This window comes from Chelonoidis abingdonii, chromosome 8, assembly GCF_003597395.2.
Source record: "Chelonoidis abingdonii isolate Lonesome George chromosome 8, CheloAbing_2.0, whole genome shotgun sequence".
In the NCBI taxonomy this organism is placed as follows: Eukaryota; Metazoa; Chordata; order Testudines; family Testudinidae; genus Chelonoidis; species Chelonoidis abingdonii.
This window is the reverse complement of record NC_133776.1, coordinates 87,443,201-87,460,176: the sequence shown is the minus strand read 5'-3', so window position 1 is coordinate 87,460,176 and position 16,976 is coordinate 87,443,201. Positions and strand designations below refer to the sequence as shown.

The window sequence follows — 16,976 nt, the reverse complement described above, 5'->3', positions numbered from 1 at the left end:
CTCCACTTGTTCTGTCACAAACACAAGACTGTTTGTCTTCCAAAAAAAATAAAATACAAACACTGTACACTTTCCACATAATCTTCATTCAATCAGCTACTGCTACAAACATATTATACCAAGAGGTGAGCCAAACATAGCCAGGTGTTTGTCTGCCTACCAGAATATTATGATACCTCAGTTTGCCTTCCACTATGTCTTCATCAAAGGTATGTTCATGTTGATACATGTATTAGTGGATTTATAATTTTTACATTTCTGCAGTGTCTTCCAACCTAAAGGATCCCAAAGTGTTACAAATGGCTGCTCCTACAACTATACTGCATGGCAACCCGTTCTGGTGTGGAACACACAGCTGTTTAACAGTGCACGGGCGCACTACACCACAATTTTGAACAGGAGGTGAACATGACACCCATTTTAAACACAAAAGAGAATTTAGAGAGGGGAAGTCTCATTGCCGAATTTGGCACGGACACTGGAGTTAACTTACACTCTTGAGAACTGCCCAAGGATCATTTATAGGACTGTGCGTTTATATTTTGGTGTCAGTGCCTTGTCTGTTTCTAAATGATTTTACTGACATCACAAGGATTATTTTGTTCTTGCCAATCAAACTGGCTGCTGAAGGAGCTCCCTTCTGGCACCACTATCCTGTTAAGTGTTCTAGGCTACTTTGGGCAGGAAGTGCACTAAAAAATAATCTGTTCTCTATCCTGGCAGGAAGCTTGCTCTTTGCAGGCAGAACCATGAAGAATTTCTGTGTAGGAAATCTTGGGTTTTCTTATCTTTATATCCTTACTTAGTCTCCCTCTTCCTCCCTATCACATTCCCATCCATCCACTCTCATTCTCTCCTTGCTCTTAGTCGATAACCCTTTCCATATACTCCTGCTGGCTATTGCAAGAAACCCTGGCAGGGATGGATCCTGCGCCACTGAAAAAGCAGTGAAAGGGGGTTGCCTCTTACAATGGCAGCTGCTAGCAGGGAGAGGTGCAAAGAGATCGCTATTGTGAACAAGGCCCTACTAAAAGGTTCAATGTTTCTTCTGCTGGAGCCTGAGTTGGGTCACTGGCATTGAGCACTGAACATCTAGACCCCTTAACCTCTTTGTTAAGATGCACATACCCCCGATGAAGACCTAGAGTGCCATCACTGGAAATGCAGGGCAGAGCAGAGAGCACAAGTCTTGCAAAGTCCCCTGGAGGCCTCCAAATTCTGGCCACCGACATTTATTTCACTGCCTTTGAGGACCAAGTGCCTGGCCTGAGGCCACATTTTTAGAATTTCATTGCTGTTCAAACACAATGGGAAATGTTCCCGTATGCTTCTGACATAGAAAATGGAGGGAAAGCAGCCACAGTCACTTGCACCTCAGGAGTGAATCTAAGATGGTGTCCATGAGCTGGTGTGGCAGGATTTCCTCAGAGAAAGCCATGTTTTCAAAGTAATGGCCTTGTATATCAGAACAGAACTCTTTTCTGAAGGCAGACACTGGACAGACTATTCACCTGTGAACTGCAAATCAAACTGAGTGCCTTAGATTTCTTTTTGCAGGAAGATAATGGTCTTGCTGGTGCTGCACTAACTTAGTGGCTTGATATAAGTGCTATTAAGTTTGCCATTGGAGAGAGTTTTCCTTGAAGTTTATGCTTATTAGTTTGCTGGGACTTGTGAGGCCACCAATTAGAACCATGCAGAACACTCTTATTGCGACAATTACCATTAATAAATTAAGTGATATCACAAGACATTTAATGAGTTATTAATCACTGTGGGTTTAACCCTATAGGAATTTTCATAAATGATTCAAGTATTTAGCATTCTCCTGCTATGTTACTTTGTAAAGGGAGTTTATTGATCAAGGTTATGTGTTAACAGGGCCCAAGAGAATGCAGTATTGGGGCAGCATGAGGGAGCTGATATTTCATGTAGAGAAGTGGATAATGGAAACCAAGTGAAAACTACTTAAAAGTTGAATGTTTTCTCAAACTGCTACATAAATGCAGTAATTCCCACTAACACCTTCTGGTTTGTTTATGTACTCAAGAGTTTGTTCAACTGCAAGACATAGTCCCAAAAGCAGTAGACTTGTTGGGAGTTTTCATTTAAATCTGGATTTTTATGGCTCAAACTCAAGTACTGTATTGCTTGTATTTCCCCTGCCTAGAAAAACATGAGTCATTTCAACACCAGAAGTGGTATAAACTCAGCACAGAAATAATGCTCTCCATAGCTCCTGCACAGTTATTAGGGGTCCTTCATTTCAGTAGTTTGCATAACATGCCAAGGTTAAAAAAAATTGTTTTCTTTTTTAACTTTGCAACTTTACAAGGAACTACAGTCTCCCTTTCCCCTCCCCCCACCAATACAGAACTTCCTAGTCTTTTTGAGGAGATATTTAAATGGTTGACACAGACCACTACACATAAAGCAGCAAGTTTGCTGTGCATGATGTGAATAATTACTGCATTATAGTTTTGGTTTTTAGGGCAACTGTTGACTTAAGCATAACAAGCCTGCAGTCCAGCTGCAGATCCACGTTTTCATAAGTTTTCTTGTTTTCTCCCTCCAGCGCTGTCTCCCTTAACAGTGACCCTTTTCAGACTTTTCAAGGTACAAAACCTTTACCAAATCCTCCAGCTCAGTCCTGCACACTCTGCTTTCACACATTTGACTGATCTGAGCTTCTCCCTCGCTAAATATTTTCCACTGGCCTGAAAACAAAAACACAAAGCAGAGAGACACTGACTTAGACAGAATGCAGGGAGCTTTAGAGTCACTTACAACACTAGCCAGACAAACACATTCAAATTGTTGATAAGGAGAATTAAAATATTTTCCTTAAGATTTTCAAACCTTCCAATCATTTAATACATTCCATGCAGAATAACTACATTAAAAGACCATAAAGGGCCAGATTCTGATTGGGGAAGGTGGGACTTTAGTTTGTAGCTGGGAAGGCCCTGGCTTGTAATTGCAGGAAACTCTCAAGAGTGATTCTTTCAACAGCTGCTGTTGCACTGCAATAGTGGAAGTCCAAGCATAACAGCAACGTGCGAATGCAGAAGAACTGGAGAATAAAACTGACCATAAACAAGTGGAATTGGGAGACCAAGTTCTGTAGCCCAAGCTGGGTGAAATATAAATTGCACTAGTGGTGAAAAACGAATTTGGGTTTTTTAAACAGTCACTTTTTAATAATCCAAGGTGTTACTAGGGACTTTGGAAAGGCATCTTTTAAATACGATTAATGCAAAAGTAACCCTCTAATCATAAGTTGCATTCTGATTATTTTATTTGATACTCATAAACTATTGATTCCAGATGTTGATGGGAAAGTAGCACATTTATTTCAGTTGGAGGAGTAATGCAGGGCATGAGGTTATATAGAAAAGTGGAGCCTAAGAAGACAAGACTTTTACTTACTCAGTGTTGTCCTTGTTATCTGCTTGAAGTAGGGAAGTTCTTCAAATTCGCTTTTGGATATCGTCTCAGTGTGGAAGTGACGTAGAATCCCTGTAGCAAACCAGTAAGAGCATGTAGTTGAAACAAGCCCCTCTGCTCTGAGCTTCTTGCATTGTTGTGATTGTGTGTAGAATTACTGGCATGTTGAGCCATATTGTGAAATCATCTTTACCAATAATGTTTTAACTGATTCCATGTGCTCCACCAATATTTTTCTTCTGTGGTTTTATGATGGTAGAGACTATCACCGAGATCTGAGAGTTAGTTCCCCCTTTGCCCACATAGCTTCAGCCTTCCCTGGCATGAATGAGAGAGGAGCAGAGCAGAGGCCCAAATCCCAGTGCCTTGGAGAAAAACAGTTTGGCATGCTGACGTTGGACATTGTCTTTTGCCTAACTGCAGGCAGCCAGCAGAAAATGCTCCTGCCAAACCACCAGAAGTGTCTGTGCACTACTGGAAGCCTAGGTCACTAGGACCCCATATTAACCAGCAGCCCTTCAAAGGGCTGTTCATGGATCATGATCTGTGTAACTTTAAGTGTAGTTTGCCCTTTAATATGATCTCAACTTATGAAGCGTCTTTTTTAGCTAAGGTAGAGACTAAAACCACTCAAAAGCAACCTGTAAACAAGCCTAGCAATGCCCCCAGTGAACTAAGTAAATCTATATCCTAATTTTACAGATCTGTTAAAGTGAAGTACAAGAAGATTGAATGATTTGCCAGAGGTCACACTGTGTGAGTCAGTGGCTGAGTCAGGACTAGAACCCAGGAGCCTTGACTCCTGTGTCTGCCTATTTGCTTGCTCTGACAGTGTAACAACATGCCCAGATAAAGAGAGACTACAAACAAGTGAAAGTAAAACTACTTTAATATTTAGCATGTGGACTAAGGCATTCTGACACAGTGTCATCACTTAGTAAATACTTTCATGTAAAGGACCTTTGAGAAGATAGCCAACATAATTCTTAAGGAAAGGAGAGTTGGTTGTAGGAAATGAAGAGAAAAATAACATTGCGTCTCTTTATATACTGAATAACATATCTATTTACACCCTACTTTTGGCATTTCCCTTTTTGGGTCCCCACTTGTATTTTTTTTTAATTCAACTGAAATAATATACATTATGTAACTCCACTCTTCCCAAAGACTCCTTAAGGGTTTTTCTTTCAGTAAGAATCACTTTGCCCACTTTGAAACGCAGCCTCCTCAGAGACAATACACTTTCTTAAGATACATAATGAAACACATACTCTCTTATAATACATAACAATATCACACAAGTTCAGATTCAACGTAGAGTCCATGAACTGTAGGGAAGTTTAGCATTTGTTTGAGATCTAGCTTCTAGATTTGTAAAACCGAGGAGACCAGTCAATTAGCTAAAGTAAAAGCTCAGGCTTTATTCATTTGCAGTACATACAACACTGATTATCTGAATGGGTAGAAACATCTAAACCCTTCAGATATTCAGGAGCTTGGGCAATTGTAGGGAGTGGTCTGAAAGGGTTGGAAGTCTGTGCTTAGGGTTAAGACTAGAGCTGGTCATAACATAGATTCTTTTCCCTTCCACAGAAAACAAGTTTTCTGTGAAAAATCAAAATCCAAAATATTTTGGCCAAAACCTGAAGAATTTTGATTCTGCAGCACTGCTATGGTCAGGAATGCTGGAACAATTTGTATCGTGGGGATGCTGAGAGCCATTGAACCAAACTAAACCCTGTATATACAGACACTCCCCAACTTACGCAAGTGTTCCGTTCCAGAATGCCTTGCGTAACTTGAATTTTGTGTACGTCGGAAACGTACAGCTGATCATTACGCCAAAAAACCCAACAAAACCCTCCTATTTCTAGCTTATGGAACTTTTTCCGTAAGTGCAGATTTGTGTATCTGCAATGGAAACCACTTCAAGCCAGGGGGTGTGGCAGCACCCCCAGCACTTTCAGCTCCAGCACCTATGGCTATAGTGCTTCATGGGAGTTGTAATTTGGGAGCTGTGTGCTCCTGTTTGCCTCAATAGGCCAGGCTCACTGGTTGGCCTACATCTCCCATGATGCACCATGGTCTCCCTGCCACTGCTGTCCCCCTCCATAGGATGGTGGCATCGAACTGGCTACTGCCTTCTGTTGGTCAAAATCAGAACAGCTCAAGTGCATATGATAGACCCCATACTGCTAACAACAAGGGAGTTTGGCACAAGCATTAGCAATTTATGCTTTTGTAGTAGGAGGACTAGAGTTCTATCACTGCTACCAGGTAAGTGTCAAATGCCCCAAATGTAAAGAATTGGAACAGCTATAAAGTCCTGAGTGGCAAGAATTTGTAACTTTTTCCTGAGGTTAGAAAAAGAGAAGCACTATTTTAAGAGAACTTGACCTACTTACCTTTCCTTATTGTCCACACATGTATTTCTATTTGAAGTGGCTTTTCTATTTCCACTGCGATTTTTCTAATGGTTTCTCCTTCCTCCATGAAAACAGATTCATAGACAGGAAGCATCTCTTCACCACAAAAATAATCTTTGCTGTCAAAGCTCTGACTTGGCATCTCTTCTGTAAGCAAAACATGATACAGCTTTAATAATGCTCCTCGCAACTTACTAGATTCGTGCTGCCCAACAAGTTTAGCTTAATTGTAGGGAGTTCCTCTGAAGTGGTCTTTCAAGTCCTTCTCCAGTGGAGTCCAGACTACTTAATGAAATTCTGTTTTTGCTCTCCCTTTTTAATGCTCAGACCTAGTAACAATAAAACAATTTGGATTTGTATTTAGTATGTTTTATCTTAACACACAAGACTTTGAAAAAAGATCTAGCTTTTTTTTTTTATAGCTATGGGTGACATTCAGGAGTTAGAGACTGATCTGAAATCTAGATAACAAATTTTTTACTTCTAGAGCATTTCCATCCCAGGTGCTTAGCCAGATTTTTTGGAGTGCCCTCATCTTCCATTGACTACAAGAGGAGTTGTGGATGCTCAGCATGTCTACATGTCAGGCTCTCACTTCTTTACTTATTAATTGAATTAAGCCTCACAACCCCCCTGTGATGTAAAGTATCATCCCCTTTTTACACATAAGATGATTGAGACACAGGGCAGTTAATTGAGTCTCCTTATATCACGAGTCAGGGACACAGCTGGGACTTGAACCTAGTTCTCCTGTCTCCTTGTGCACTGAACCAGTCTCCCTTCTAATAACATATTGCTAGCAGGTGCTCTGTAAATGATGTATGCATGTGGCTCTGACATTCATTTTCTCAGAGTGTTTCTGCCAGTGCATCACAGAACTAAACACAAAAAGGGGCTAAATGTGTTGTGGGAAAATTTTAAAGCTATAGATGGGAGTTAGGTTTCAGAGTGGTAGCCGTGTTAGTCCGTATCAGCAAAAACAACGAGGGATCGTTGAAATGGGTCACTCTCATTACCACTTCAAACGTTATTTTTCCTCCCTTAGTATCCTGCTGCCAATTGAATTGTCTCATTAGACTGACCTCACGCTTGGTAAGGCAGATCACATCTTTTCATATATTTATACCTGCTCCTATATTTTCCACTCCATGCATCTGATGAAGTGGGTTCTAGCCCATGAAAGCTTATGCCCAAATACATTTGTTAGCCTCTAAGGTGCCACAAGGATTCCTCATTTTTTTTTTTTTTTAGGAGTTAGGCACCTGGCAAGATATCATAAGAGGAGTTAGCAAATTTCTAAGTAGTTTGTTTTCTTTACACATTTTTTCTAATATCCTACAACAAGCTAATCAAGTGATTTAGATTTTTCCCACAGTGCTATGATAAGCTGTCATAGCATTAGTGCTTATTCTAAGGATCCAGTTCCATTATTAGCACAAATAATGTTATGACCAAAACTTTTAAAACTACTGCTGTGTTTTGCAAAACAAAACCTTTATTATAGTACAATGGTATAAATATCCCAAGCTAGAAAACAAATGGAAAGCTCTGTGAGTATTGTAAATGGGAGAATGAGAGATGCTCCTTGACTTATTGTCTGGGAGATAATGAATCTCTACTTGATGGGGAGGGGGAGATATAATCTTCTGAAATAGATGTCCACATGTCACACTAACGCTAGAGAGAAGAAAAAGAGACCGGAAGGTGAGCCCAATCCTTGGTGTCCTCTACCTGTGGAAATGAAATGAATGAGATGGCTTGCAAGATAGGGTGCTAGATCTATTATCATGCCCAGATTTCCCTCAAGACAAAATATAGCAACAGATATAAAGTTGCTCATTTCATCAGGTGTCGTCATGATCAAAAGACCCCTTAAAATCCATAGCAAAAAGGCAGTCTGTGATCTATTCTTTGTTTTACCTGGACAGACTTTACAGCATTTTCCTTCTATTTTCTGAGGGTATTTGCAGGGATATTGATCCGGACAATGAATTTTCTTACATTCTTGTTTGGTGATGTTGCAGGTACACAACACACACTCTACAATTCCGAAGGCCCGGAGATTAGGATGCCACGACTCACCATGTGAGTATGTTTTTCCATTTGAAACACAGACTATAACAGAATAGAAGAGAGGCAGAAAATGAATATTCATTGTACAGTAAGGCCCCAACAGGTCCATAGTTGAACTACAATCTCTGCCTTAGTGCATGCACACTGGTTTGAGGCAATGTTTCATTCATGACTAAAGGACGCACCTCTGCTTGGAAGTGTATTTTTCGCTAGTGATTTCTGTCCCAGCCTTTCTCCCATTGATCAGTTTTGTCATTTACTTCAAAGGGAACAGGATTGAGCCTTTGATCACCTTTTTCTGTGCAATTTGGTCAAAATTCTGGCCTCACTTATCCGTGAGGGTGCCCTGGTATTTCAGCGAGTGAGATGGAGTGCAGAATTTGACCACTCTCTTCCAGTGTGTGCCCAATTTTGTTGGGGACCATTTACTCCCACTAGTTGGCTTTTATGATCTTAGCTTCTCATGCACACTCCACCCCTTTGAACTGGCTCCTGCCCCAGAATTTCAGCCTGCAACCAGGGCCACGTCTACACTACGGGATAATATCGAATTAGCTAAAATCGGTTTTATAAAACTGATATTATAAATTCGATTTCATGTGGCCACACTAGGCACAGTAATTTGGCGTTGTGTGTCCATGGTCCGAGGCTAATGTCGATTTCTGAAGCGTTGCATTGTGGGTAGCTCTTCCGTAGCTATCCATAGTTCCCGCAGTCTCTCCCGCCCCTTGGAATTCTGGGTTGAATCATTATTGTCGGGGGTGGTTCTGGGTAAAAATGTCGTCAGTCATTCCTTCCTCCGGGAAAACATCAGCTGACAATCCCTTTCGCGCCGTTTTTCCCTGGATTGCCCTGGCAGACGCCATAGCACGGCAACCATGGAGCCCGTTCAGCGTTTGTTTTTTTTTTATCCGGCACCGTATTGTGTACTGGATGCCACGACAGAGAGGCAATACTCCAGCGCTACACAGCAGCATTCACTTGCTTTTGCATGATAGCAGAGATGGTTACCAGTTCGTTCTGTACCGTCTACTGCCCAGAGTAAACTGGAAATGAAATGACGGTTATCTCTCCCCTCTGTACTGTCCGCTGCTATCATGAGTGCCCCTGGCTGAAATCGGCCGAGGGGCGCAACGCAAAAGCAAAATTGGATTGACTCCCCAGAGTCAATCCCTCCTTATGGTTTCTAAAATAGAGTCAGTCCTGCCTAGAATAAGGGGCAAGTGTATTAGAGGACCAGTGTATCAGAGAGCACAGCTGCTCCGTGTCAGTATTCACAGGGGGTGCCCCTGCAACAACCCACCCGTTGCTTCCCTTCTCCCCAACCTTCCTGGGCTACCGTGGCAGTGTCCTGCCCATTTGTGTCATGAAAGTAATAAAGAATGCAGGAATAAGAAACACTGATTAGTGACATAAAATGAGGGGGAGGCAGCCTCCTGGTGCGATGATAGTCCAGGCAGGACATTAAGCGGTCGTGGGGGAGAGGAGCCAGCATGCTGCTGCTATGACAGTCCAGGCAGTACAGAATCTTTTCTTTACACAGGAAAGGGAGGGGGCTGAAGCCCCCCCAGTTGCTATGATGAAGCTAGTTATTAGCCGTTCTGTCCTATCTACTGGGAGTAACCAGGAATGATGGCCTCATGTCAACATGTTAGATATTCATGAGGACGGTTACTAGTCCTACTGCACCGTCTACCACAGGGAGGGGGAGAGGAGAGGAGCGGATACTGCTCTTCACTGCTGCAGCATCGCATCTACCAGCAGCATTCAGTACACATAGGGTGACATTGAAAGAAGTCAAGAAATGATTTCTTTCCCTTTCTTTCACGTGGTGGTGGGGGGGAAGAAACTGAGGAGCTATTCCCTGAACCACGCCAGACACTGTTGAACCTACAGACATTGGGAGCTCAGCCAAGAATACAAATACTTTTCAGAGACTGCTGTGGACTGTGGGATAGCTGGAGTCCTCAGTACCCCCTCCCTCCCTCCATGAGCGTCCATTTGAGTTCTCTGGCTTCCCGTTACGCTTGTCACGCAGCGCTGTGTATCCTGGAGTTTTTTTTCAAACTCTTTGGCATTTCGTGTTCTGTAACGGAGCTCTCATAGAACAGATTTGTCTCCCATACAGCAATCAGATCCAGTATCTCCCGTACGGTCCATGCTGGAGTTCTTTTGGATTTGAGACTGCTCGCCACCCGTGCTGATCAGAGCTCCACGCTGGGCAAACAGGAAATGTAATTCAAAAGTTCACGGGGCTTTTCCTGTTTACCTGCCCGCTTCATCCGAGTTCAGATTGCTGTCCAGAGCGGTCAGTGGTGCACTGTGGGATACCGCCCGGAGGCCAATAACGTCGATTTCCGTCCACACTAGCCGTAATCCGATATGTTAATATCAAATTTAGCGCTCCTCCTCTCGTCGGGGAGGAGTACAGAAATCGATTTAAAGAGCCCTTTATATCGATATAAAGGGCGTTGTAGTGTGGACGGGTACAGCGTTAAATTGATTTAACACTCTTTAAATCGATTTAAACGGGTAGTGTAGACCAGGCCCAGGACAATACTCTAGTTCTCAGCATCACGGCACTTCCTACTGAACCTCCAGCTCAGCTTCTCTTGTCAGTCGGTGAACACTGTTTATTCAAGCTAGTATGTTGTCACCCATACACTTTGCTACTTTCCAGAGGGGCCCTCCACTCCATGACATGGACAGAGCAAAGGAGGAGATGATTAGAAAATGGAATTTGATCACTTCCATATTTTTTCCCAAATATACTTTGGGTGTTTGTAGACTTGGTATTTGTAATTTCAAAACACAAAAGGAGGCTTTAAGTTGAAAGGCTGCAGATGATATTGAAACTTATCTAAGGACACCCATTACACCAATATCTGAATGCCTCCATCTTTAATGGATCTATTCTCACTACACTCCTGCAAGGTAGGGAAGTAGGCAGGCAAAAGGACACTGCACAAATTAACAGCTGGCAAAAGTTAATGGGAGTAGCACCAGTGTACACCAAGGCTGAATTTGCCCTATAAACCTTGCTGTTTTAAACATTTTCATAAACACACTGAAAAATACAGACTAACCAAAAGAGGTGAAAGAGAGGGCACTGTTTGATTTCAAAAAGCAATTAAAATCAAGCTTGGATATGCTGTAAATATTTCTAATTCTTCTAATATGCCATCATTTTTTATTAATGCTTTTATTTGTAAAATATGTTCCTCTTTTGCCTGTAACTTTCAAAAGCAATTTAATTTTTATCTGTAATCTTAAATTTACATCTAACTGGTAACAGATGTGAGTAACTGGCTTATGTGTTACTAAGTTACCAAGATTTATGATGGGTGTTCTTCATAATGTATTGTCTTTCATGGGTGTTATACCATCATTTGGTTTAATAATTTATTACTTTTTCTTAAGAACTGTTTTCATTTTAGAAGGGGAAACAGTTTTTCTCTCATGAAAGCAAATGAAGTGTTCTCTGTATACAAAACAGAATGACGAGAAAAAAGGGAAGGTTACATAAAACGGGATTAATTACTCTATTGTTATAATTAACCTTCTTACATGCTTTAGTAGTATATTTATACTAATTTTATATCATTTTTTTTCCTGCCAGAGAGCTCCAAAAGCTTTACAAACATAAATTAAACCTCACAACTTCTCTGTACTGTAGTCAGGGATATGTTGACTATAGATACATTATCCCAATTTTGCAGATGGATAAATGGAGGCACAGACAGGTTAAATAATTAGTCCAAAGTGACAGTCTGTAGTCACTGTGCAAATAGAACCCTAGTTCCCAAATGGTCTGCTTTAACCACGGTCTGCATAGAAATGTAATTCTGTATCCATGTAATAGCATCAAATCTGCATGTCAGTATAACTGGTTTATTTTTAGGTTTATAAAATGTATCTCTGGAAGCATGTGCATTAATTAATAACATTCTAATTGTAGAGAACAAAAGAGAGTACATAGTCACCATTCTAATTTCCATTACAGAGACCTCTTAGACTCTGTCTGGGCAGCAAGCTCCTAAAGCTATCACTGATACTAAACGGCACAGAGCAATGTGCTGTTCATTTGTCTGCTTTTTATTTGCTGAAACAAATCAGTTAGAAATTGCTTTGATGTCTTCATGTGTGAACTGGACGTCAGAGATCTTGCACTGAGTGGAGATTCCTGTTCCTAGTTTCAGCATAAAACACTGGCATGATCTGAATGTGTTTTCATGGTTGTTCAGGTGGATAATAAAGATCCTATGGCCAACATTCCTTCTGTTAGTTAATACCTTAAAGGATTAGTTGGCTATAACACAAAGGCTTTTAACTCTTCGAGAGACATTCTTGAGTGTACGGTACTCTGGGTTTTGTGTATAGTTGCTCTTCTATAGCTAATTCTTTTATTACTATTTGGGCCTGATCCTGCAGACCATTATTCACTTAAATAATACTTTCCTGCTACACAAGTAGCTCTGTTGAAATGTATAGGAATTGAGTGCACTCAGCACCTTGCAGCATCATGTCCTTTTGCTAGGACATAAAATCTGCTGCCCCTTTTAAATTGGGGATTTTGTTATTCCCCCCACTCCACTTTTTTAGTATAATCTTTGAGTCATGCTTCTAAAAAGGTTTTCCATATGAGCTTGAGGTCCTAATGTTCCCATAATGTAATAAGCCTCTCAGAGGCTAAAAGACATATTATGTTATGTTACTGGAATGTCTCTATCTCTCAGGGCTTTATTTTACATATATCTTTGATATGAAGTATTGTATTGATCTCTGAAAAACAGAATCAAAGTTTAAATGGGGGTGGTGGGGGGGATGAGGGGTGGTGGTGAAACTGCTGGCCTGAATACTAGATAACAGCTTTGTTCAACACAGATGTAAAAGGGGAAGTTCCTCTTCGCTCAAAGGGTCTCCCCCTTTATGTACTAAGAATTCTTTGAGAACTATAAATGGCTGAGACCTGACTCCAAGTAGTATTGCTAAAAGGACTTCTCCTTACCTCGTCCGTGCTTATGCTTGTTGTTAATGACAATCTGTACTATAGTTCCTGAAGCTTGCTGGGGGTCAGGTAGGACTCCACGGTTACTCCTGCCACTGGAAAATCGTGGAATGTTGACAACCTGTCTAGTAGAGCTGGGGGACAGGTCGTAATGGGAGCGATGGTATGAATGCCTCTGTGTGGAGACAAAAAGAACAAGAATGTAAATGTTTCATTCAAGTGAAGCAATTGGAGAGCTGAACTTTGCATGTAAACTGTCTGCATTAAGGGTTCCTTTGCAGTCAATGTGAGTTTTGCCACTGATGTCAGTGAGGTGCTAAATCTCAAAATTCACTTCTTCCTTGCTGGAAAGAGACTCATGCAGGTGCTTGAGATTAACCTGGGTTAAACTGTAGGTATTTGACCCCAGGCATTATAGCCTTCTGCATCCAAACTACTTTTTACAGCATCCCTGAATATGGCCCAAGAATAGTCCAATATGTGTAATGAGAAGCAGGAGGGCAGGCAGCATCTGATCATTTCACTATAGAGCCAGAGTCACATACACTCATAAAGCCAGATTCAACCACTGTTGCTCAGATTGAGCAGCACCTTGTTGGAATCTAGCTCTAAGTCCATCAGCTGGGAAACCTTGAGAGATCTGTAGGTGAAAAAAGCCTCTGCAGTGACTCTGTTTTTCAAAACAAAATATCATGGTTGTTTTGGAGGATTTTTTCCAAAAATACCCAAAGGCATGACTGAAGTTTGTTTGTTTGTTTTGTTAACTTCCTTGTAAGATTACTATTTTATTTTGAACAACCCTAAAACTTACCAGAGACCATGGGCATACATTTATTTTGTGCTCCAAATGCTTAAAAATTCCATGTGCTCTCTCCAAATTTTGTTATAAAAATCAACACTGCCAGGCTGTATTATTGATGGTTAATTTTCACCCTGGAGGCAATAAAGCTGCACCATAGATTGATCTAGCCCCTGGAGTGAATTCATAAACCTCAGGCATGATAACTGGAAAATAAGTGTGTTACTACTATTTAAAAGTAACGCTCACATGGCAGACAAACCATTTATTCAGGTATGGTATGCACAAGAATCAGATCCAAAGTCTGCAGGAGTCAATGGGGATCTTTCCGTTAGCTTTGGATCAGGCCTTAGCTGCACATGTTTGCTCAGTAAAGTGCAAGAGAATCAGTAAAATCTCCGTAACAAGATCCAGAGATAACCTGGGTCAGTCACGTGTGCGTCCTAGTGGTGATGCGCACACAGGGCTAGAGTCTCCTTTGCTCTGCACCTGCTGTGGTTATTTACAAGGTGGCTGCAATGCGCTACTGTCTAGTTGGGCCATAGTCTGCACTCATTCTGTAGCAGTGCAAGGTACTTGACTAAACAAGGTGCAGAGCAATGAAGAGTCAGACCCATTCACTGGGTCTATCTTTTTATAATGTGGCATTTTGTTCTACTGTTGTGACTATTGAGCACTGGCAGATATAATAGTATCCAAACAGCTACAGCATATGAAATACGACCTATATATTGCTAAGTATTTACTTGGTATTAGCAATGATGAATTTTCCAGCATTCGTAGTGCTCTTCAGACAGGGTCCCTGGCTGTTGCTGAGTCAGGTGCCACAGAAATGGATATAGAAATTTTGTCTGGCAACAAAATACACTGTGAACCACAGGAAATAAACAATGTTCCCCTTTCCTCTGGTGCTAACTTTTTTTAACAAAGGACACTGGATTTTTTTTCTAACAATCATTGTGGGAGATGTTAGACATCATCTGATCACGGGCTGCCATCTCAACAGTCCATGAACCACAAATGATTTTAGAAGGAAAAGTAGAATATAATAGTGAAAGAGGAGGAGAAGGGATAGCAAAGTGGGAAAGAGGGATTATGGACAGAGCAGGCGTGAGAAATCACTACCGAGGAAACAGAAAACAAAGTATTCTTTTGTAAGAGAGATGCCCATTCTGCCCTCGGTTCCCTAGCAGCACCTTTTAGCTCATGAGAGCTGACATGGGAAGTGTACTGTATTGGTTTCAGAGCATCCTGTGTAAGTTTCTGTCTAGGGGGCCAGGAGAGGGGGCTCCAATCTATCACAAGAGAATTTTTCTCTGTCATTTCTTCAAGATCATCAGAGATTTTCAGCTGGGTACAAAGAGCTAAAAGTAAACAGAGATTCAATGGAAAAAGGTATTGTCACTACTATGAATTTTTCTGCCAGGTATTCCTATGCCAAGGCAGAACTGGTGAAGAGTTAGAGTAATCATCCCGTGTATGTGTGTGGCTCAGCAGGAAAACAGGTTTTCTGATTACACAGGACACACTTACGACTTCTCTGTTGGCAGGTTGCCGGAAGATATCCCCATCAGAATGTTCCCATGATAATTCTCCATCTCCTGTGTGTGAAATAAACAGTTACGGGAGTAATTGTGCAATGCCTTAGAAATGCCTATGAGAATTCTGTACAGCTGAATGAGACCAAAGACTGAGGCAGAGCTGCAGTGAGGTCACATCTTACTAAGACACCATTACTTTTACAAAATATATTATTTGTATCACAGAAGCTGCCATTCTGGGCAAAAAATCCATCATGGAACAAAGACAGTCCCTGAGTACAAAGAACTTACAATCTATGTGACATTTTCCTAATTTGCTATGAAATATTAGCCTCAGTCAATACTAAACTACATTCATCATATAAAGAACAAAGTACATTTTTTGTGTTGCATTGTCCTTAAGGGTTGTTTCCCCCTTTTTGCTTACTGTCGAGTTCACATACTGAGTTACCAAATTTTATTTCTCAAATATTATTCTGAACGAATTAGTTTCTTTTTTAAAAAAATCCAACACAAAATAAATGCAACAGCCACTCTGAATGCATTACTCCCTGGACACACAGGCAAGAGGGAGCCAGGTGCAGTAACATATATCAGGCTATATGAGAAACGGAACTAGTAGGACTGGCTCTAATGTCAGCCAGTAGATTCCTATAGCTCGGCCAACCATCATGAACTGTACAGCTCTGCCGTTGACATAGACCAGTGGTTTTCAACCTGTGGTCCGGGGACACCTGGGGGCCAGCAGACTAAGATTTCCAAAGGGGTCCACACCCCCATTTGAAGATTTTTAGAGGGTCTTCAAATGAGAAAGTTGAAAACCACTGATGTAGACAAACAGCCAGGAGAAGGAGTACAGGTAGGTAGCCCTGTCCCCAGGATAGGGCTCATATCACTTAGGATGCTCATAACAAAGAAGTGAACACTGGAAGGAAATGTTGACTTGTGTGTTAGAAGAATGTTTGTGGAATCAAAGAGATTAGCCCAGGAGCTCAGGAAACTCCCTAGAAGTGGGGTGGGGACACCAGCACCCAAACCTTGGCCCCACCCTCCTGCTCTGCCTCTTCCCCCTGAGGCCCCACCTGCTGCTTGCTCCTCTCTGCCCCTTCCCTCCCATTGCTCACCCTTAAGGCAGGTCAAAATGGGAAGGCATACCCCTCCTACTTTTAAAAGGGATGGGGCCATGGTCCCCTGATCCTCCTTGTTCTGGTGCCCCTAGCTTAGGCACTTGCCATTTGTGCTTTGTGATGTAGGAGGAATTAAAATGCTTTAGAGAAGCAACTAGAGGAACTTCAGATCAAGGCTTTGGCCCCTCAAAACCCAACCCCATGATCTGGGGGAATTCAGAAATGTAAACAAAAAATCTCAGCTTCCATTAAAGTCTTTGTAAAAACAGCTTTAGAAATGTAAACTCCTACAAGCCAATGTGCACTGATCACTAGCACTGAGAGGGAGCAATGATGGAATGGAATCTGTTACGTTTGAGGGGAGGATGTGGCACCAAAAAAACGCTTTGACTGATATTTAATTGTTTAAAGACCTGTAAGGATGACTGACAGGAATGGGGCGGGAGGGTTATCTACTGGGGAGACAGATTTGGAATTGAACACCCACAAACTTTGGTGTTTAGATCTGTCTTTTATTAGACATGTTTATGTAATGTAAGCTTTATAATGGCCCCA

General features: G+C 41.5%; 1 protein-coding gene across 2 annotated transcripts in view; it reads right to left on the bottom strand.

The window, feature by feature from the left end:
- Positions 1-2,319: 2,319 nt before the first annotated feature.
- CHRDL1 (chordin like 1) overlaps positions 2,320-16,976 on the bottom strand; it is a 55,224-nt gene continuing 40,567 nt past the window's right edge. For both annotated transcript variants that reach the window (XM_032766975.2, XM_032766974.2), the window contains 6 exons: positions 15,287-15,354; positions 12,955-13,129; positions 7,794-7,988; positions 5,853-6,020; positions 3,430-3,519; positions 2,320-2,717 (listed from right to left, as the gene is read on the bottom strand). In XM_032766975.2, the coding sequence (XP_032622866.1) occupies positions 2,587-2,717; positions 3,430-3,519; positions 5,853-6,020; positions 7,794-7,988; positions 12,955-13,129; positions 15,287-15,354 (827 nt within the window). In that variant the 3' untranslated portion in view covers positions 2,320-2,586. The remainder of the gene's footprint in view (positions 2,718-3,429; positions 3,520-5,852; positions 6,021-7,793; positions 7,989-12,954; positions 13,130-15,286; positions 15,355-16,976) is intronic.